The sequence below is a fragment of the Columba livia genome, chromosome 9, assembly GCF_036013475.1.
Source record: "Columba livia isolate bColLiv1 breed racing homer chromosome 9, bColLiv1.pat.W.v2, whole genome shotgun sequence".
In the NCBI taxonomy this organism is placed as follows: Eukaryota; Metazoa; Chordata; class Aves; order Columbiformes; family Columbidae; genus Columba; species Columba livia.
In genome coordinates, this window is record NC_088610.1 from 11,468,118 (window position 1) to 11,491,911 (window position 23,794).

Sequence of the window (23,794 nt, forward strand, 5' to 3'; positions counted from 1 at the left end):
AATCAAATCATCATGTAACACATCTTGGCCATAAGACACCAAATAAATTAATTTAAGAGAACAAGTTTAGAATCTGCTTGGGTATTACATGGTTAAGGAGCAGAGACTTCTGAGGCATTAGCTCCTGTTATACTGTCTATTAATCTTGAGGCCAAGCTGCCAGCGCGCAGCTGGCAACTTCAGCTTTCTGTCATTTACTCTAGTGTGTTCACTTGTAGACTAGAGCTGAAATATTTTGTGGGTAGGTTGCTATATCTAGTTTTGGTTTGTAATAAGTGCCAGAGTTTTAAATACATACTTTCCCAAATGTGCAATTTTATATCAAGAAATCATAGGTATGTACATAGTGGAACTCACCACCACAAGATATTGTAGAGGTATAGACGGGGTCAGAAGTGGAATACACCCATTCGTGGAATACACCCATTCGTGGAATATCCATGCTGATAATCAAATCAGCCCAGTCACATTCTTCACCTCGGGAATTCACACCACCAATGACTGCCATTTTGGGGGAATGTGTACCAAAGAAAAAAAAAAAAAATACTTCATATTTGCTTTGTAACTCATATACTTCCCCTAAGCGTGAGCCATGTCAGGTAAGGGTTTCAGGCTGACAGAGGACATTTCTTATGTTATGTTCTCATAATAATGATGGAGACTTTTTTCTGGTCAGTAAGAATTTCTTGACAGAAGCCACAAGCAGACAATCATTCTGGATGAGCGACTATCTGTGCTTGACACCATGACAGTTCATGGTAACAACATTTCAAGAATAACAGTACTAGGCTATGGCCATGACCTTATCATCATATGAGAGTTACACCTGAATAAACACCAGACATGTCTTCTTTTGCTAACGGGGACTTGGTCCTGTCAAACACACTAAGCAATACACTGAAATATTCTCTTTTCATCAAATAAATGGTTTTCTAATGCACTTAAAGATAAGGCTGTGCTTCCATGTTCTTCTGGAGCAAGAGCAGAATGCTGGAAACCTCACTTTTATTGTCATATTAACAGTCAAACTAATTTGGGCATTAACACATAGGTTTTCCCAAAATGAAATAATGTACTCTAAGTTTTATTCTGCTTGTTTGCTGAACAGAAAAAGGGAGAAATAGGAGCTATAAGCTACTCTCCCACTGTTAGCACTGCTGTCACTAAGCACTGAACAATTCTGCACTTGCACTTCTGGTAGGTCAAAGGCAATCCTTATTTTCTGAATCTGTATGCTTTGAAACTATTTTATTTTCAAAGAATATAAAGCACTTTGAGTGGGAACATCAGATTTAGTCCTTTCAATGTTCAATGAATATCTACAGCACTCACATCAAAATTCATTCCAGTCAGGTCTACTTGCAAACAATACAAATCAATAAATTATCGTTTAAAAAAAAATCTCATCTAAAAAGCAAAGTGTATTTGTGAGACCCACTTTACACTAGCAAAGGGTACAAGTTTTTCAGAAGAAAGTACATGCAGAAATGAGCAGATGAAAACAAAACACTACACACATTTGCAAACAAAGTACATTGTATATACAATGTTGCACACACACACACACAATTCTGGGTATAACTGTCTCACATGCTTGCCTTTTTTTTTTATGTGGTACCATCTCAACCTCTCATAATTAGCTGATTTCTGATTAACTGTATCACACTGAAAAGAAACAAAATGTAAATCAAATACTCTGTAGTGACAATTTCTGCTCTTTTATCACACTCTGTATCACCCTCCCAACCCCATTTTGTTGGCCAGGGCGAAAGCCATTTTTTAAAGATGCTCCCCCCAATACCAGGTGTGAAGCGCTGTGTAAATACTTACACTATTTCTTAGATCTTTCAAAATAAGAATGATATATATACTGTTTTGAATGGGATTGCTGCTACCTACAGTTTTTACACAAGAAAAGGTCACAATTCTCCTAATGCAGTCTAAATATCTTCTCTGTGTCTCATTTTTATGGCTCATGTACAGCACCTTACAACAGAGACAACTTGCATTGCCAGGCACAGCAAGTGCCCATAAAGCCTGTGCAAGCCTCACCATTTATCTTATATTGGGAAGAGCAGATCCAACGTATCACAGATGTATGCCATCAACTGGATTGCTAACAGAATCAGAAATTAAGATGTCATATGCGTTTACTGAGAGACAGCAATGTCTACAGCAGTCAGAGGCACAGGACTAATTCATTTCCGATCTGTCATAAATATTTCTTAAACCTAGTATACAAGAATTGCCTGAATTAGCAGATTTGGTCTTGCCTTTTTCTCTTATACTCTATAATATGATAAACAGGAACGAGCCATGGTCAGGTAGTTAAGTGGATTAAATGTTATCGGTTTTCCCCTGAGATGACAGTAGGAGGCCTGACTGAAATGAGTTGTCAGGTGAGTTCCCCAGTGGACATTTTATATCATAAAACCATCACACAGAACTGAATACTGATATAAAAGGCAATATAGTCAGTTCCCACTCCAGGGAAAACCAAGATTGACTTAGAAGTGAAAAATATGCTTCCCTCTTATTGAAAGGGTGGTCTCTCTAGGCCGCCTCAAGGTCACTTCTGAGGCTGCGTGGGAAGAGTTCTTATGAGTTCTTATGATGCCTGCATAATAACTTACAGCAGAAAAACATAAATAACCGGTCCAACTGTCAGTGCAGACACTCCTCTGGCCTTCAGAAAATGCAAAAACTCTGTCCTCCATCTAAAATATTACCTGTATCCAGACATAGTTGTGCACTGTACTGACAGATCTCGGCCAATGCACATACTATAATTATTTACAGTTACAAGACTATCATCAGCAAATGTGGAGGTTTCTTTTGTTTAGTTCTTTGGGTTTTGTTTTCGTTGGTGTTTTTGGTTTTTTGGGGGGTGGCGGTGGTGGGGTTTGTTTGTTAATCTGATGAAAAACCTGAGAAATGTAAGTAAAAATATAAAAGGGATGTGAAATTTGGAACTATCAATGAAAAATGTTACTAGTCTAATAAATAGTAATGTATAACATTATTATTTAACATTAATTAATAAATATTACTAGATTAATAATATGGGATCCTAAGCCACTTTAGGAAAGCAGTCTCGACCAATTTTAACTCAAGGTTCCAGGGACGGTGATCATGCAACGTTTGTTTTCTCTCCCAACAAACATCAGGAAGCTTAGGGATCTTTTTTATGCAACATCCTTGACTGACCATTCATATCAAAAAGCACCAAAACCAATACTCAAAAAAAAAAAAAAAAAAAACCAAGCAAAAAACAAAACAAAAAAAAACCACCACGAATGATCACAACTCAAACTTAAAATATGGAAAATTAATTGCTTTCAGAAAATTGCTTAGAATAAATGTAATACTAAAAACAAAGCAAAATTTTAAAACAAACAACCCCCCCCACAAAACCAAACAAACAAACCCACTCAAAAGCATAAGAAAACAGTATAACATATAAATTGAAACAAGTTGCCATTTACTTAGAGTTCTAGAGAAAACAAGAAAGATAAGTTTAAATTTGTTGAGCATGTTGCTGTCTGTGAATTATTCACTCAGACCTAAAGATGAAATTAAAATGCCTGAGTACTCATATTGAAATGCACAATCTTTTCCTGTTAAGTGAAAAATATGTTAATTGTGAAAGAACTGCCTTCTGAACAGAAGGTTAGTTTAATATTTTGGCAACTGAAACAAAATGTTCCAAGTGGCTAATGCTGTACTTGCAAAGACGGTGCCAATTGTATTTGTAATGATGGACTTAGTGTTTTGCTTTTCAATTCATGCAGAGCCATCAAGAGGCCCTAATGGCTAAAAGTGAAATTTTGACTTTGGTGTTCTACAACTTTTTCAGCATTACATAGAGAAAATTAAAAAATATGACGCTAAAAGTCACCCTCCTTCACTCCCCCACCAACAAGGATCTTCCAAAATCCTGAGGACAAGCAGTTATATATTTTATCCAGGTATGTTCTACAAAATCCAGCTACAGAAGATCTGAAAAGAGCGCATCAAATAACCCTAGGGAAAATAATAAACAACTTTCATAGGCTATAGAATGCAAAGTATAAAACCCTAGTTTCACTGATGCCAAAGAAAACGTTGGCTATCAGCATTCAGCAAGACCATGTTTCTACTGAAAGTTCTGATACGATGCAAATCACAGGTGTATTTGAATGGGCAGAATTCAGATTTTCATATGTAAATCACAAGTGATGATTTTGTGAACCAGTTCTCACAGATGAGTCTCTAAAGCCACACAGAACAAATGCAAATCAAATCAAGCTCTGAACCTGGCTATATTTCCTAAAGTGTAGGACCAGCCTCCAAGTTATTTCTATTCAGAAAGCCCACTGGGTTACTGAAGCATATTTTTTCTTAACTCTGTTAACTAAGACAAACTTCATAGGATAGATTTAAAAAAAAAAGACCAGCAAAATAGGCGCCACAAGCAGCAGTAATCTGTGACATCCTGATTTACCCAGTAAGATCTTGATTCTATGAACAAATTTATGTATTTTTGTAATATGTTAAATAAAGTTTTACATAAATACTATGTTCAGTAATGACTTTTGATACCTTTCAAACCAGTTCACAGACATGGAGAAAAGAAGAATTATTAAGAAGTAACTAATATGAAATAAGAAAAAAGACCTAAAAGAGCATAAAAAGGCCAGAAAATAGGCATAACTTTTTTAATATAATAACTCCTTTTAATGTAATAACTATAGTAACTATTACAGAACATGCCATAGAATTCAAACCTACTACAGAACGAGGCGGGTACTTATAAAACCACTTGTTGCCAGAATAAAGATGTTTTCCTCTAGTCTCTGTTCTGCAAAGTAGAAAACAAGTGGCCCGTACAGTACTGGCCTGTAATTACCCTTTGCTGAGTTGCTCAAGTGGGCAGTCCTGCAGATTGATGGCACGGATTGCATTGCTTCACCCGGTCCAGGGGCTGACACAAAGGACCTAAAGGCAGATAGACTTGTTCTGGCAGGACGAGATTTTATATATTCACTCCTCATCTCTAATCAAAGCTCCTGTATCTTCCATTTTCTGTTTCTCAGCTGCTGTTGAAATCAAACAGTATGTGCTGGAAACACGTAAGGTGAAAAAGGTCCAGATAATTTGTCTGTCGATAGCTCTTTTGTGAAGTCCAAGCTGATCTAACCTGAAGGGCCAGCTCAATTAGCAGCTCGGGTAGAAAGAGGTGCCTATAATTCCGTACACAAGCAGCAGAAAAAGTGCCAAGATCACTTTCAGAAGCACAACTAGGGCATCTGCAGAAAGAGAAAATTTAAAAGGTTTATACTTTATGATGGAAAGACAAAGTGTGTAAGTCTTTCCTATTGCCCTGCACACAAATATCTGATCAGCTGTGTGGATTTAGGGCTCTGAGGTACAAATTGAGGCAATGGATTTCTTTACTCAGCTCTGCCTCAGACAACTGCCTCACAGCAAAGCCATTTCACTTGACTTTGCACCATTTATCAGGACATAGCACTCAGACAGTAAATTGGATGATTGCATCTACTACTCACTTTTTAAGGGCTTGATAAAATAGAAAATTATGCTTGGGTTTTACACCTCTAAAATCTGACAAGAGCTTCAGAGAACCCCAGAATGAAAATTTTATGAGTAGGCCATCCTCCATTTTTGAATGGAAGCCATTTATTCTCTCACTCAATTTAAGCCCATTGTACTACAAAGGAGGAGATCTGCTATAAAATGGTCAGCCCTTTCCCTCAGGAAACAGCGATTCATAATGGGAGCTAGACTAATTTTTCAAAGGATGCATTTAATATATGTAGTGAATGTGCAATTAAACACCCAATTGAGTATATGAATATTTAGAATTATTTTCCCAAGAGAAAATTAAGTGTTCAGTGTTATTAAAGACAGTCGAGTAGCTAAGAATTCAGTGTTTGATTCAGCAGTAGGACTTCAGGACCTTCTGTATCAGAGCAGAAGAGAGAACAGGAACGACAGCTGGGACTGCAAAATTCCGTGGCATCAGAAATGCAGAATAATCAATACCTACTTTTGCTCATTAATTTACATGTCCCCTCATTTATTCTGCTAATAGCACATTTCTCCTTCCATTCAAACAAATCCAGGAGTTTGTAATCAAAAAGGAAATAAGTAATAATCAAAACCAAAGTGTTAATTACTTGAGAATATTGACAAGTTATGCTACAGTTATGCTTCCTCCCAGATATCAATTGCTTTTCTCCTACTCCACCCCTTATAAATTCTTCATACTGCCTAGAAGAGCTTCTATAACTTTTATCCATACTACCTATACCTATGGCTTGAATTTTCAAGAAGGGAAGGGATACAATATCCTTAAAAATTGCATAGCACTCACATTGGAAATGGGTATATAGAGATTTAAGGAGCCTTGGAAAAAAATTCCATTCTACTAGAGGAAAACAAAACACAACAACAAACAAATAAACAAAACAACACCTCCAACAAACCAAACAAAAACAACAGTGTCCTTAAAAACAGAACATATGTAGGGCGTTGAAGTTCCTTAAAAAAACATTTTGGTCAAGACAGTTTTTATATATATATATTCATATATATACACTCTGTACGCCTATATTTATCTGTACATACGTATACACACATATATACCTGTATATATATATATCAGGAAGGAGGAAGGGATGGAAGGAGAGAGAGACTCCAAGTTAAATGGAGATTTAAAATGTAATCTTCACAGTTACATGTGATAGCCATAAAACGTACCAGACAAAAAGAAAGAAAAGTGTAGAAAATAGAAAAGTGAAATAGCTTTTTCCAAAGTAAACTTATTTAAAACTAACACAGTTATTAAATAGAAGCCTTTTTGCAAATTGCCTTTATTCTGGGGATCTTTAATATTTTCCATTTAGTAAATCCTTATCCGTAAGTGCTTGCCAATAACCTCTGCATAAACATGCAAGTATCCACATTTCTAAACTTCATGACAGTTAAAAAGCAATTTTATGAATATTTATGAAGGCAGTAAATTATTAAAATAAATATAGATATTTACACATTAGAACAACATCTTCATTTAATGGATGTGGAAAAAATGTTAATATGTGAACATTTTAAAGATGAAGTGGTTTGGCCTTCAGGGCTTTTGTTACTCTATTAAAAGTTAATTTAGGACAGAAATTACAGCTTTTTCTTGAATCTCAACCCAAAAAGATTAAATCATGATCAAGACTCACAACACTTTTCAAAAAATGAATCCAGTGATGGTATTTCCAGAGGCTGGATATTGAAACTGCTGTGCAGTTCTCTCTGAAAAAAAAAGCCTCCTCTGGCTTCTTTAATGTGCTCACAGTGGTGACATAGATGAGTTTTATGGCAGAGGAGCTGGGTGATGGTGAGGTGATTTCATCAATCTTTCTGTCACCACACATTTTATACTATTAGAATATGTTTCTTGTCTACAAACGCAGCAGGCAACTCAAGTTGCTCTTTCTCAAGAAGGTGTTCTACGTCACAGAAGTGATTTGCTTAATCACTAGTAATAAAAATCATCATCTTTCTCCACATTTATGTTTCCTCCTGATTCAAAGACATCAGGGAGGAGTCTGCTCTGACCTCCTGTATGCAAATGGTGCCTCAGGTTCACCAGTGATCCAAATTACCTAAGTTGCACCAAAAACCAAATTTTCCTTCTAGCCAGAATACAAGGAGGCAGTCACTTCCAGTCTGAGGGTGTGAGGAGGCAAGTATCTACCTTTGTTTATGGTACTTAATGCCAGAAGTTGCGCTTCACTTCTGTCCTGCATTTGTCTCACTTCAGCTTTCTCCTTAAGGAAGTTTTTCTTCTTCCTTAATCCAGTCCCCTCTTTATTCAGAAACAAGCCAACTCTTACAAGTGTCTCAGACTAGTCATGAGATCCATTTAGTAGTAACCACAGTAGTTCAAAATTTTTCCTTTGGTCAGTTATTCAGCACCATGCCCTTCAGTCAAAGATTAGTAGCATCATAGCTCTACCAAGCCATGGCATCTCAGCACTCCCCCATACTCTTCACTTCTCAGTCCCCTGGCTTAGTTTGTGCTGGTATAGAAAATGGTCACTGCAGGTGCTGGCAGCAGTAAGTTCCTAAACCTTTCAGTTTCATTTGAAAATGACTCTGCCCTTGCCATACTATAATTTGCTCCAGCCCTTGAAGCATTTCTACCATTCTTTTCTCCCACTTCTAATATTCATTTTATAACAGAGTCTTGCTCCCTTATGGATCTTAATAGTGCCATATCAATGGCAACACCCCTTTCTAAACCTCCACTCCAATCTGTGATTTATATATACATTAATATACATCCTTATGCTTTTTTCTTCACAGTAATGTAAGACCTGTGGTGTTTTTGTTTTTTTTTCCCCCTGGAGTCAATGCTCTTTTTGACATTTTACCCTGCTATAAAGGTAGGGTACATGCTCTTTCTTTTCACATGTATAATTTATGCGGCTGTAGTAAGATACTCTCAGTTTGCAAAGGTCCAGCTTAAGGGGTTGAGATGTGTCTGTGCTTATACTCCAGGAAAGGTACCCCCTGCCGTAACTGCCACCCCTCTTGCCCTGATCAGATACAATGTTTTGTTTCAGTGGGACAGAGATACAATACTCCAAATAAAATCTGAAAATCATATTCTATTACATAAACTAAGGTCAGATTTCTACAAATCTTGTTCTCACAAAGCAACTTAAATTTATGTACCTCACCAAATTTAATCAGAATTCTTTCTCATTAAGGATTCAACTGCATATTCTAAGAGTACATTAACTTCAGGTTTTTCTGTATATTCCAAATTGCCTGTATAGTCAATTTCCAAGTTACTATAAGCTCTGAACCCTGCCTGTTGTTTCAGTGTGTCTGAAGACATGAGAGATGGGTCCAGTCTGAAAAACCGAAAGTAGAAGTTCCAAATTATTCTCAACCTTGATTGTCCCCCAATGTTCGTACCATATCCAGCCTCCATAAAATACTGAACTAAACCTCTACAGCAAAAATATTGTCAGTAACACAATTATTTTTTCCAAATATTCACATTTCCATCACTTGGGCTTATTTCTATAAATTACTCTCTTGCATATCAAGCTGTTTTCTACCAGCACATAATTCCTTCTGTTAATGTGACATAAAGACTACAGAAATGTTGTTCAGTTTCCACGAAAATCTTTCTGCCAGCAGCAGTTTATTATTACATTCAGGCTTTTTCCATTGGACTCAATACAGAGAGAAAGAACAGTCGAGATTAATTAAAAAAACACAAAAGGGGAAAATAGGAAAAATACATGAAAAGCAGTAGTTGATGATGGTAGTAAAAGAGAGGCAAAAAGCATACCCATGCAAGAGAAAACGCAAAGCTGAAAAATAAAGACATGATTAGAAACTGTGTTATGAAGATGAAGCCTCAGTGCAGGATCTGTAGAAACAAGACCCGAATCCAGAGTGAAGTATTTGTATAATATAAAGTAATAATAATGAGAAACTAAAGAACATTAAAATGTGAAAAATACAAGTTAAATACCTAAATTAGGAAGAAAATCAGTAAAAATATATGTATAGCGACAGCTCTGTTATGAACTAGTGTTGTGTTTTAATGTGATGTAAAACCAAGCACATGGAAGAGAGAGATAAGGAAAATATAGGCAGAGGGAAGTATCTGCTGAAATAGAAATGTGAGACTCAATATGTTCAGAAACATAAAAATTAGGGGAAAAGAAGATACAAAAAGTGGATTCAGTGGTGAGATACTGGGCCCATTTAAACCAGCAGGACTTGCTGTTTAAAGCAATCTTTCTCATACTTTTAATAGCTTACAATTATTTCACAGCCAAAGAGACACAATTTATCTTCTAAAAAAAAGACAGTTTACAACCTCAGACAGAATAAAAAATAAAGGGCAAACTTCAACCTGCAGGAGCAGAGCACGAAACGTAGGTTTGTGGAGTTGTATTTTTAGCTCAGGACCACAATGTGCATTCAAAGTCCATCTCCTGATCATACCACGCTTTGGTTCATATTGTGCAACAGACTCAGAATGTGCAAAATGGATTCTTTTGGAATATCACAGAAGCACCAGAAGAGTTGGGGTGGCCTCAGACACCACTGAGCATTGACTTCTTGGGCCCAGACTACAGTCAACCCAAACTAAGAGTCCCTGAGATGTGCTCTGTCCTCAGGGCCAATCCTTTTGCCCTGCTCCTTCAGCCTGCACTACTTGCTAATTTAGACTCACTATGTGCTTACAGGAACACAAATTAAATGGGTAAAACGTCCATCTCATAGACAGTTTAGACAGCACTATTACAGCAAACTTCTCATCTTTATCAAATTCCCACTTTCTGAGCCCCAACTGCTGTGTCATTGGTTTTGTCAGTTTGCAGTGAAATGCAGTATAAGATCTATGATGGAAATGATGGACAACAGTCAAGTTCTAACGATAACTGACCTTTTACGGGTGTAATCAGATTGCATCTAAATAATTTAAATAAACAGCTAAAGCTACTCAATTGAAAATGGCATGTTTATTGAGATAAATATTATTCCCATAGAAAAATCATTAAGTGGTTAGTTTCTGAAACTGTGTTGTGGTCCAGATTGCGCCTTTTATGGTTGACAGAGCAGATCCTGATTCTCTTAACTATAAGATTTGGAGTTACCATTCTTTTGTAATTGCTTTTGTGAATTCGGAATGAATAGTTCAAATATTTATTGGGCTAGTGTATCTTCTGAAAGGCAAATAAGGCATTTTATTTATAAAATGTCTGCAATATAAGGCAGTTACTTGACATGTAGAGGCTAAATGTGGTTTGTATGTTGATTCTACTATGTCTAATGCGCAAGTGGACTAGCGAGCTCCATCTCTGCGCTCTCTGCCAGCTCTAGAGTTGGAGGAGAAAGAACAGGCACGCACACACCCACATACACCGCTCCCACACATAACTGCAACCCAAGGAGAAGGAAGGAGCAGAAGATAAACACAGTTCTTGTTCTGAACTGGTGGTAACACATCCATAGTCCAGTAAATCCTAGTGATTTTACAGGAGTGAGTGATCATTAATGGCAGGGGGAGTAAATGCCTGTCTCTGTATCTCCGGGCAGCCTGCTGACACATTTTACAGAGCAGAAAACACCACAGAACTCAATGATCTTTTCCAGTTCTCAGTCCCTTTCTTCCCTCTGAGCTGGTAAGGATGGCAGAAAGAACCAAGGCAGCAAAAGCAAATTCTCCAGAGAGCAAGCCTATGTTACATCATGATGAAATCAAGTTATGATGTCATTTCTTAAAGCCACAGACAGTGTTAGTCTAGTCCCCCTTTCAGTGTACACTCTTGGTTACAATCTCGGTGTTGGCAGCAGCACATCCGTGGCAATGCCAGAGGGCTGAGCTTCAGACAGGGGGCTCAGTGGGACGGGACAGACCTGCAGGAGCCAGAGGCCAAGTACGATGTACAATTACGCAGAAACAAAAGATTTCAGTGCAGTGTTATATGTACACTTTTAGTGGACACAGATCCAACTATCCCTGCTCTCAGTTGCCTTCCTGATACCTCCCCGGCATGCTTTATTATTTCTTCAAGGGATTCCTTTATTTGCCAAAAGGCATATAGTACACTCAGAGAAATTATGGGACACTACTGGGGTACTGTGAGATATGCAGGAAAATAAATAACCGTGACACATAAAAGGTGCCGTAGATCAAAGTGGCTAGTATTAAGGAAGAATCCGAATGCCAGTAAATCCTGTATACTGGTAAAGAACGTGAAAGTCTTTGTTTTGGTATTTTGATACTAAAAAAAAAAAAACAACCAAAACCAAAAAACCCCAAAGTGCAACAAGCATTTGACTAACCTTATAAAGTAGAGGTGACTGTCCTAGCTTCAAAAGTGCAATTTTTTTGGTGACGTTTGTAGTGGCTTGAATCCGGATCAAGTCTTCAACGGTCCCATACTGCACATCAACAAGTTCTGCCTGCAAAGAGAAAGCAAAGTTTAGACTACACCTATAACCACGCATCACTGAGGGTGCTCCTTCCACAGAAACAAAGCTGTTTGCATAAGTACAAGCACCTGAGCAGAGTTCTGCAATTATCTTACCCCTATTTCTTTATCAGGATTACCTGTAATAATAAAGAGCTTACAAATTCAATCTAACAGGTACACATTTATATCTTTGCAGTTTTCATTCACAATTCATCAGCTCTGATAAAGACACTTTTTTTTTTTGCCAGTGGTTATAATAAGTGGTGTTGATTCTGATGAGAATTTCCCCTCATTAGCTACAGTAATGTATTTAAAATCATATAAGGGATACTAACTTACTTCTGTTAATTTTCTTAAATGGAATCAGTCTTGTAAAGCATTTCATTACAGGAGTGAATGATTATACTGGTCAACTATAAAAATGTACAGATAATACATACTTCACCAACCTACAGTTTTATTATGTAGTCTCATGTGATTCCTGATCTTACGTTAACTATTGAAGTATTTTCTTAAAATCCATCAGTTATCCAAGCATTATACTCAGACAACCATAGTGATAACAGACTACACCACTCTGATGCATAAGCTTTTCTATTAATATGTATTTTTAAATTATTTAGAGACACTTCGAACTAAATTAAAAGTGTTTAAAGCACGAAGATCGTCAGCTCTTCAGCTAGGACACAGCAAGAACATGTAGAAAAGGTCTAAGTTATTATTAAATGTCAAGCATTGGTAGTAATGGAAAAATACTTCAAGATATGCTTTCAAGGATTTATATATATATATAATTTAAGAAGGACCAAGGACATTTTTCTCACACATTTATAGCAATAAATTCTGGAGAAGACCAAGTATGAGGATAATCAGTCTTGTACATTATTATTTTAGAATGTTATGAAGCTCTCATGACACCATTGAGGACATTCTGGAACTCCTAATTCCCTACACAGTATTCACATAAAACACAAATACAAAAAGACACAAGAATATTACATGAGTGTTTAAAAATTAAAATAAGAGGAGTAGTAAAAGAGAGAAATGTTTCTCTTCCAGTTTTGTTTTGGTAACTTCATTGACAAAGGCAACAGTTCTGATTTTGGGCATTTCCACAAAAATTTACATTTAATTTAAATTCTAGCAACAGTTGCTTAGGATACATAGGATGCATGACATTTTACTAGATTCCTGGACCCAGGTATTTTTGAAAGTATTTACCATTATATTTTTGTCTGAGTTTTCACCTTAACATTGAAGTTGAAATCATACAAAAATGTTGCCAAGGTTCATATCTTCTTAAATGTATCCTTATAAATTTTCCACTTAACAACTTTTTAAGTCTGTAATGTATCATCAGTGCCGTAGTATAAACTAAGTGTTTAGAAAGGTCAGCCAAAATTACAAACCACTTCTAGAACAGGGAAACATTAGATTTAACACCAAATGCTGAAATGCAAGACCAGAAAAACTTGCGCTCCATGCAGTTTCTTCTGAAACACATTAAGTTTTTAATATCTAAAGAAACTGACAACTATTTTGTAAGAAAATTCAAATGGTGACTACAGGCTGAAGTGCAATATTAGTTGTTTTGTTTTGTTTTGTTTTTTTTCCCTATGTCATCACCATATTTGACAAGTATGATAAAATCAAGTGAAGAAGTTTTTATCCTAGCAGAAGCTATTTTATAATTTACTTAATCTGATGCCTCTGGTTATAAAGAGTTCACCTCAAATGAGGAAAGAGCATTAACCAGCATACCTCCTTGAAGTTCACACAAACTTTACCTCATTCTGTAGATTTCAGCTTTATTTTAATTTGTACACATAGATGTGTCAATAAATACACTTCAGTGCAATAATTATTAGTGTCTCAAAAGTCTTATGGCTTGAGAGGTTATATCTAGGCTGACTTCTAGGGAGACCTCTAATCTAATTCCTTTGGACCCAATGCCTTTCCCACTTACCCTCAAGCAAACGAAAAATCAGAGGTTTCATCATTTGTATGAGAGAAACTACACTGAATTTTCCTGAGGCAAAATCAATACACAAAGATATAACATAATGAAGCATCAAACCATTTGCTTCTACAGTATGCTTGGGCGAAAATGAGATCCCTGCCCATCTACATTCATGTGCTGCTTCTCCTCACATCATCTTTGCTGGCTACTCCTCCAGGGTGCTATCCACCGCTCTGTAAACAACAAAACTACATGTTTGCACAATTATTAATGCATTTAGCAACTGCCCTTGGATGTTCTGAGTTAATTTATGGATGCAAACTGCATCTTCAAGAGCTGCTCACTGGTCTCTCCCAGGCAACATAAGCGCTCAGCAAGAGCAGGCAGAATGAAAGGCCCTACAAACGCACAGCTCATTTTTTAATTATGTGAGAACCAGGACTTGACTCCCTGTTGCCCCAAACACTCAGCAAACCATGTTCTTTGCTCCAAACGTTAAAAGTAAGCCCCAATGCCAAGGCTATTAAATACATTCATACAATGAGAGTACATGTAAGAAGACATTACATAATGAAAAAGCAGCTGGGTATAATATAACAAAGAATTACACGTGCTTTCATTACACATCTTCCATATGAAGGGCATGTCAAAGCTCAATATAGCAGAAGTCTTTCTTTTGCACTTGCCTGAAAATAAGCGTGACCTAAGCCTCTTGTTACTGTCCAGCTTCAGGGGTACTTGCATGCTTATATTTCATTGTAACTTCCAAGTGGTTGTCTTCTCATCACAAATCTGTGACCTTTAATTTTACTTTTTCAAGAAGCGTGGGTAAAAGTATTGCACGTGTCTGCAAAAGTAAGTTATCACATCCTGGTAGCATCACATATAGCCTTGGAGCCAGACATTTGCACAGCTAATCTCAGATCTAACTTGAGTTAAAATGACATAAAAAAAGAATAAAATCTCTTGAGTAAAACATGGCTTCTCCCCTCTCAAATGAAGTCAATAACCCACTGGAATAGTTCAGAGCAAAGTCGTGACATTTATCAGTCCACTCTAGAAAGCAACAGGTAAACATTAAATTACAATAATAGTTTTAAAAAATATTCCTACTTCCTTTTTTATTCTACACTTGAACTTTAGTAAAATTTGTAATAAAAAGCGAAATATTGTGTACTACTTAATAATAACTTCTCCTGAAATACTATACAGCAACATGAGATCAGAGTACTCAGTTTGGGTTTTACTTAATATACGGGGGCACAACTAATTGGACCCTTTCCTTCTAGCATAAAATAAAATATAGAAAAAATACACCGTTAAAATCATGTTAAAGAATCCTATTGAATGCAAAGAGTGCTATCCACCCAGTAATCCACGGAGAAATGTACAGTCCATTTATGATGCATGAAGGTATGTTTTAGTCACAACATTCCTAACACATTCAAAAATCGTTACTTTTTATATGCTTTTTCTTTTTTAGAAATGCTTACAAAGTGACATAATCCTAATTTTACACATTCCAGATTTTTAAAAAGCAAAATACCCCACCCCTAACAGCCCATGTTTGATAAACTATGTTCCTTTGGTAGGACAGTTCTGTTCAAAAACAAAAGAGAACTCATCCTTTTATAAGGTATCGAAAAAGAGCACTTGTGTACTTGATTTAGATACTCAAGGGTAAATTCTCTTATGCTAAAACTGGGAAACTGCTAAAGAATGAGTTGTTTTATCCATTTGAATTAAGTACTTATTTTTCAAATTGTTTCATGCTACGCTGTTTGAAAGATACAGCTATTTAGGAACAAATTGCAATGTGCAATATGGAGTTCAGTAGTATTCCCCCATGCATGAAATGAAGTAGGGGTAGGTAATAAAACAAACATTTTTAGAAAAAGTAAATTATTTTATGTTAGACTTATTATTAGTTTTTAAGTCCCAAAATGATGCTCAATGAGTTGTAAACATTCTATCTTACAAGCTATCATAAAACCCCTCCAAAACAGAAAAGACAATACTCTGAAAATGCCACAATCAAGACAGTCAAGGATTTTTTCCCAATTTCACAGTATCACAGTATGTTTGGGATTGGAAGTGACCTCAAAAGAAGATCATCTAGTCCAATCCCCCTGCTGGAGCAGAAATGCCTAGGTGAGGTCGCACAGGAACATGTCCAGACGGGTTTTGAATGTCTCCAGAGAAGGAGACTCCACAACCTCCCTGGGCAGCCTGTTCCAGTGCTCCGTCACCCTCACTGAGAAGTTTTTTCTCAAATTTAAGTGGAAACTCTTGTGTTCCAGCTTGATCCCATTACCCCTTGTCCTATTGTTGTTTGCCACCGAGAAGAGCCTGGCTCCATCCTCGTGGCACTCACCCTTTATATATTTATAAACATTAATAAGGTCACCCCTCAGTCTCCTCTTCTCCAAACTAAAGAGACCCAGCTCCCTCAGCCTTTCTTCAAAAGGGAGGTGCTCCACTCCCTTAATCGTCTTCGTTGCCCTACGCTGGACCCTCTCCAGCAGTTCCCTGTCCTTCTTGAACTGAGGGGCCCAGAACTGGACACAATATTCCAGATGTGGTCTCACCAGGGCGGAGTAGAGGGGAAGGAGAACCTCTCTGACCTACTAACCACCCCCCTTCTAATACACCTCAGGATGCCACTGGCCTTCCTGGCCACAAGGGCACAGTGCTGGCTCATGGTCATCCTGTTGTCTACCAGGACACCCAGGTCCCTTTCCCCTACACTGCTCTCTAATATGTAATTTCCCAACCTATACTGGAACCTATGCTGGAATTTCTTCTACTTATCTCCAGAATGAAAGAGAAAAAACAGTGCACTTCATCCAGTCATGGACGAAAAAAGAGTATGACAGGTCTTGGAAAAGGAAAAGTATGAATAACTGTATGAATCACATGGCCAACTGGCATCTTGAAGATGCTGCATGCTATTTTAGAATTTTGCTTTCTTTGCAAATCCTGAGGCAATTAAAAAAATAAGTTAAATAGGTCAAAAATAATAATGAAAATGTGTTTGTCATAGCATGTTATTATCATTCAACCCACCTGGATGAGGAAGAGAACTTAATAATAGTGTTATACACCTGCACCCAACACACCATCTAAGAGGCTGATTGTGGCTGATTTGCCAGGGGTACAAAAAGATTAAGGGAGAAACGCACAGAAAAACCCCTACAAAGCCAGTACACCCAGGAAGGGCTGTTTATCACAACATGCAAAATGCAGATGGACTCAGTGCAGATAAGAAGGTCGCTCCTATCTGCATCTGCTCTAGCTATCAAGGCTGGGAATCCCACGGTAGAAAAGTACCACACCTAAGCAAATAGTTTTACTATTATTTCTTAGGAGAATACATTAAGGCTCAGTACTGAGCAAACTCAAAGAATTCTTATCTGAAAGATAAAAACTTAGACAGAGAACAAAGCCAAAAGTAGCATACAGAATGCCTGTGGTCAAAAATCCCCTATTCTTACTGTTACCTGTTGTTAGTGCCACAGTTCAGTAACCTCCAGTTATTAATATATTTTACCAAACACCAATCTGTTGATTCATATTGCTGAACAGCTTCTATTCAGGAGGTCAGGACCATAGATGTAGCAGTTATGAAAACAGCTGATATTTGGTAGCACAGTCAAGCTCACATTCCTAACAGTTCTGACCTACCCACCAAAACAATGTCAGAAATGGATGACCTAAAGAAAATCAAAGTGTTGAAGAAAACTAAATATCAAATGCTAAATATTAAAAGCTGATTCCTCAGAATTAATACAATTTCTCCAAAAAGTACATATGTAATTCTAGGAGTATCAACACCTCTGTTTTCTAACTGTTCAGGCCTATTACCTCCCCTTCTTTCATTCAAGTCAATACCCTTTACTTGTCCTTCAGCATTCAGCTATTATTTTCAGGTCGGTCACACAATAAAGGTAAAACATCCAGCGCATGATCAACCACAAGTAAATAATCTTCACCTAGTCATTCTGCCTAAAGTAAAAACTCCAAAATATATTTGCAAATTGTATCCGAGAAGATGGTATTTGTGCAAACAGGACATGAGGCTAACTTTAATTAAACACTTCACTATAAGTTATTTGCACAGCTCTGAAATTGAGGCTGAAGGCAGCATTCAGCAGAGCATAAAAGTAAACTCGAGCTGGCTGTAGATCAAAGCTGGACATCAACAAATGCAAAGAAAGCGGCAAACGTAAAACCAGCTCTTCTCTAAAATTAGAGAAAAGGAAGGAAGAAAGAAAAGGGGAGATAATGGAGCTGTGCCCAAGTGTACCAAATGATTTGTCAGTGTAAACTCTGCTGTGATTTCTGACAGGAGCTGCTGCTCCTGCTTCAGCCAAAAGCATCCATCCGATAATCAGGGTACCACAGCTGTCCCCCTGTGATTGCTGCCACCCAAGTCTCCTTCATTGTCCTATTGAACAAGCCAGACACAAAACAAACAGCCATAGCCATCTTTTCTATACTTACTGGATTTCTACAGATATGTTACCATTCAAAGTTACTTTCCAAACTTTGTCCTTCACTTGGGTCCAGGAAAAAAAGAGGGACAGAGAGAGATCTGCTGCATTTGTGGGTTTTGTGTCATCTGATGACTGTCTGTAGTTCAACTGAAGTGCTGAAGGTTGAATTTGAAAACTAATGTGCCTAATTATTCATTTATTTTACAGTAATGGCACCTGGTATGAGTAGGAGACCTCAGTCTTGTTCCTTTGTGGTTAGGACTCCCCAAAGCCAAATGCAAGTGCACGAAGTTTTATTTTGTTTATGTTGCTAGGCTAAGTACTATCAGAATAGGAAAAGATCTGAGAAAACATGACCAAAGGTGTCATTCAACATTTCGTAAAATAAAGGCAAGTCAGATACAAGACAGAAACAAATCAGGAAAGAATTTCAGACAGGTGACAGATTTAAAGTAGTCTCAAGGGGAGGAATTCACATGAAAGAGTAATTTCTTATAGAGCTACTTTTGCTATAAAACAAAACTTCCTTTCTTTAGAACTCAGTTTTCATGCAAACACAATACTCCATTGTTTACAATAACTTCAAAATAACACTATCTTTGAAATCCCCTGGTAAGCTTTCCACTCTCTATTTACTTTATGAAAAAATCGGTATAAAGCCTCAAATTCCAAGCATGCTCTCTTCTGGTAGCAAATAATACTTTCAATGTTTTTAGTGTCCTATGACACTTGGACTTTCCCAAACTGCTGGAGGAAGCTTGTAGATAATTTTGAGGTAACTACACAGAAATGCTTCTGTGAATTCCATGAATGACTAAACTGTAAATTTGAAAGTAAATTCCCCTACCATCCTGGCCAAATTTGGACACTCCTTATGACCGAACTCTGCATCTAGTGGCCCAGAATGCCCTTTCCTTGAGCTTCTTTTTATGTCTTATTTGAAAACAGGAATGAGAAAAGTCATCTTATGCCTTAAAACATAATAACCCAATGTATTTCCAAGCAACTATGTGAAGCAAGCCAAAAAGAGATGATTTGTGCAATTTGAATATGAACAGGCTGTCTGAGCCCAGACAAGCAAATCATTACATATCTGGATTAACTGAAGCCCATTTTGCTCTATTACAATACTTATACTATGAGATGCACCTGACCAACAATGTCTTGGCAGATTTAAATCACAGAATTTCAATATTGCTCCACATATCAAGATACATGTGTGTGGGTTCATTAAACAACTAGCTAGTCATTAAATATCTTGTGGTTTTACCTACAAGCACTCCTCTTCAAACAGATTCATCACAGTTTCTTTCAAAAAGTATTCTTTGTGTCCAGTTTTTATTACATAAAACTGCACACTGCATTACAATGCCAGCTAAAACTGCAATTTGTACCAAAACAGATGAAAAGAAAAATGTCCCTTAACCTCAGTTTTTAGAGAGTTTGGTCTTGCAGAGGGAATTCAGTCACAGACATGTTTTGCACGCTCTTGCTTCCCCCTCATCCTGCCTGCTGTTCAAACAGCTCCATCCCGCTCCACCTGCTCCAAAAGCTTTTACTGTTCCAGTATCACTTTTAGAAAGCTTAACTTGTTTGCTTGCTTTTTACAGCTAACAGTGGGTTTTTCTTCCTACCAGCTTCCAGGGAGACTGAATTAAGATTGAAGCCTTTATATAGTCTACAGAAAAGAACCTCTTCTGTGTTTTATGGCCATAGAGCCCCAGATAAAACTGAGCTGACGTAGCTCCCCGTTGACAATGCTCATCCTCTAGACTCCTCCTCTACATCTGCTTTCAACTTTATTTTTCTTTCTTTTAATTCATTCACACTTCCCCCATCCCAAATCATATTCTTCCAGTTTCCCTTTAGCAGAAGGCAAAACTAATACTAGAATATAACTTAATTCATGCTATCCAGCAAGATATCTAAACAAATATATTTATTTTTCATCTTTTCTACTTAGATTTAGATGTAAATCTAGTTTTCCAAGTATTATGAAATAAATAATTCTTCTTTTCAGTCATATTAAATTGATATTAATTCATTTTAAAATCTGGAAGTACATTGCTTTGGTTACGTAACACCGAAGGGCACAATATAATTTGATGGCTAAAACCCTATCTGAAATTTTATTTCAAACTTTCATTAAGCAGTTCTGACTGTCACCTCACTGGTTCCAAAATTTTAAATTCTAATGATTTTTTTCTCATATGTGTTTAATATTATTTACATCCTCCTCTTAAGACTTAACTGCAAAGATATTTAGTAGCATTAGTCCCTAAAGCATAAACTCACATTGATCATACTTTCCTAGGAAGAAACAGTAATCTGTATTTGCCAGCCTACTTGGTTTAGCTAATTCAGGGGTAATTATTCATGCAAATATACATATACAAATAGCATAGACTGAGGATAAACTAACCAAAACAGAATTGTTCAGCTGCGTTGCAAAATCTTAAAAAAAATAAATAATGAACTACATGTGTACATAGTAAATTATTAATAGCGTGATTTAAACCTGGCTTTAAAATTTCCCGTGAAATGGCTTTATGCCAGAACCCAGTCCCATTATGTCAGAACTCAACCAGTTCTCAAGGCCAGACTGCGGTGAGGCAGAGGTTGGATTTGCCATCCCAAACACGAAGAATGAGAGGGAAAAAAAAAATCAAGCCCAGAGGCCTCAGACCATCCTCTTTCAATGGCTTTGCTATCATATATTGAATAAAAACAGGCATTCTCTCCTATAGCAGCTACAACCATTAAGTCTTCCAAGAAGATAAGTGCAGCTTACAGAGGGTGCCTAGAAAGGCTTTATATACAAACAGGTTCCGCAGGCTGCAGCAAACCTGTCGGCCCCAGGCACGTTCATCCACATCTGTTCTGAGGCGCAAAGTGAAAAACAGTGAAACGTGAGTTTGCACCTACATCTAGAGAAGGAAAGTCATCTCCTGTCTGAAGCAACAAGTCATAAGAATAATGTCCTGTGAATGCAAACACTGCTTATTTTATCAAAGACAGAATGTGTGTCAACTGCAGTGAAATTTTACAAGGAAGTGCTTTTGATTATTTTCAAGTAAAACAGAAATATTTCATTTTACAACTATAACACATTTGATATCTTAATTTCCTAGAGAAAGCATTTCACCTTTGTTCAATTGTTTCATTTGTAGTTAGTCTGTGTTAGAACAGAAATAACTAGGAAAATAGCCTTGCAATTTTCAGGTTTCCCATTTTTCCTACAATTCTGAACGCATTTTGAAACAATGTGATTTTCCTGTTTCCCAATCAACTCTCAAATTACTGCATCCATAATGTACTGAAATGCACAGGCTAGCTGTATTTCTATGCATGCTTGCTATACAAACACCTAAAACATAAGTTGTTACCGCAGGTACATAGATATAGAAAAATAAAACAGACATCCACTTCAAATATGCAGATAAAGACACGTAGGTATAAGAGGAGGTCATCCACTGCATCAAGAGAACACTTGGATTTTCAGAAATGTCAGTGAGAACTCTATTTTTCAGAGTATAATAAATGCTTTTTCACAGAGTACTTAAAGCCCTTGCTATAAGTGCTTGAACATAATCAGAGATGCCCAACCACATGGTGCAGTAAACACAAATCTGAGTGGCAAGGCATCATTTTAGCAAATCTGGAGAAGAAAACATGCAGTTGTGGAAAGGCAAATGACATCCTTCCTATCTGATGGGATTTTTGTTATTTTAAGTCATTACATAGATGCATAGGTCTCTATATTACCTCTTTAGATAAAGATGAGGGAAAAGTATATTCTAAAATTACAAATTGATTCAGATACAAGAAAAGCACACCAATGAAAACAGGGAATATACTTGAGCAATAGGAAAAGACTAAATGCAACAGATGACACAAAGAATGCACCATGGTCATCATTAAAAACATTTACTAGTTGTAACACCCCTACTGAAGAGGTTCCCTCCATATTTCCTGATTTATCCTTCCATTTTTGGTGCTCACTCTACAAAGACTATACATTGTGAAGAAATCATCCTCATTGTTTGCAGAGAAAACTGAAAAATTATGAAAGTTTATTTCAGGCAAACCCACTCTACAGGCATCAACAGAGCAGCAATAAGATCATCAGGGTAAAACCTGAACTGAGTCAGTCTTACACACCAGATCCTGAGCCTAACTCTGTCCACAGTGATATACTTTCTAATCCTAGACTTCTAGTTTCTGTCATTACATGATTATAATATTTTCTTCTATCCTGAAGATGTAAGAATTTTATAGGTAAAATGAGAACATGGACAAAACATGAAAAACTTTTTTGAATAAAATGTTTGCTTAGAAGAATGATATAGCGATTCTTTTGCTGTTAGTATAATTTCTAGCTTTTCGTACTATTTCACCCTCTAAAATACTCCCCAAGTAAAGATCGTGCCTGGCAAGCATTGACCTGCTGTAGGAGAAACGTCTCTCCTGGATGACAGTGCAGCAGGAGCTTTCTTGCACATTTAAGCAGCTTTATGCTCTAGCAGCTGAAGCCGTTGCCAGACCTCTTCTATCCTTATTCACCTCTGTCTGCCCCTTGAAGACATCAGCGTGAAGCACTGAATCTTACAGGAGACAAGACTAACTCTATATGGTAACATAATTCAGGGGAAGGAAGATAAATGCCTTCAAGCAACTTCTTTCTCCCGCACACCCACTCTTGGGCCAGTCACAAGTTGGTGATTGATTAGTCACCTTCTCTTTGAACTGCAGAGCACAGAAACATAAGAAATAATTATGAGGATAGAACTGATATATCTCATGATTAATTCACATTAAGGCCCTACTAATGAATGAGATAAACACAGTAACTAATATTCATTACATGAGGTATTAGACATGAGATTTATTTGATTTTAATGGAAGAGACAGCTTATCAGGCAGAAAAAAAAATCAGGAATACCTAATTCTAAAAAAAGGGAAGATCAACGTATTTTCAGCTCGGTTTAGTTTGCACTGATTGTGGGGGGGGGGGGTGGTGTTTGTTTGTTTGTGTTTGGTTTTTTATTATTTCTAAGCAGACACTTCTCTCCTGGGGTTGCAGCTGGTGGGCACAGTCAGAAAAGCTCTATGTCCAACCACCTTAAAAGCGAAATTCTGAACAAAAGCTTTTTCTCAGGACATTCTAGTGCAGCCAGTGAACAGGCTCTGGAATTTTGTTAGTTCATATACACACTCAACGCACTTCTGCCAACTGTACCTGGATACCAAACTTAGACTTGCCTATGGTTAGTAACTGTGTCTTTATTATTATTATTATTATTATTAACATTTTTAAGAAATCAGTTCTTACA

General features: G+C 37.0%; 1 protein-coding gene across 9 annotated transcripts in view; it reads right to left on the minus strand.

Moving 5' to 3' along the window:
* NAALADL2 (N-acetylated alpha-linked acidic dipeptidase like 2) overlaps positions 1-23,794 on the minus strand; it is a 455,965-nt gene that overhangs the window by 185,463 nt on the left and 246,708 nt on the right. For all 9 annotated transcript variants that reach the window (XM_065073810.1, XM_065073811.1, XM_065073809.1 and 6 more), the window contains one exon: positions 11,875-11,994. In XM_065073810.1, the coding sequence (XP_064929882.1) occupies positions 11,875-11,994 (120 nt within the window). The remainder of the gene's footprint in view (positions 1-11,874; positions 11,995-23,794) is intronic.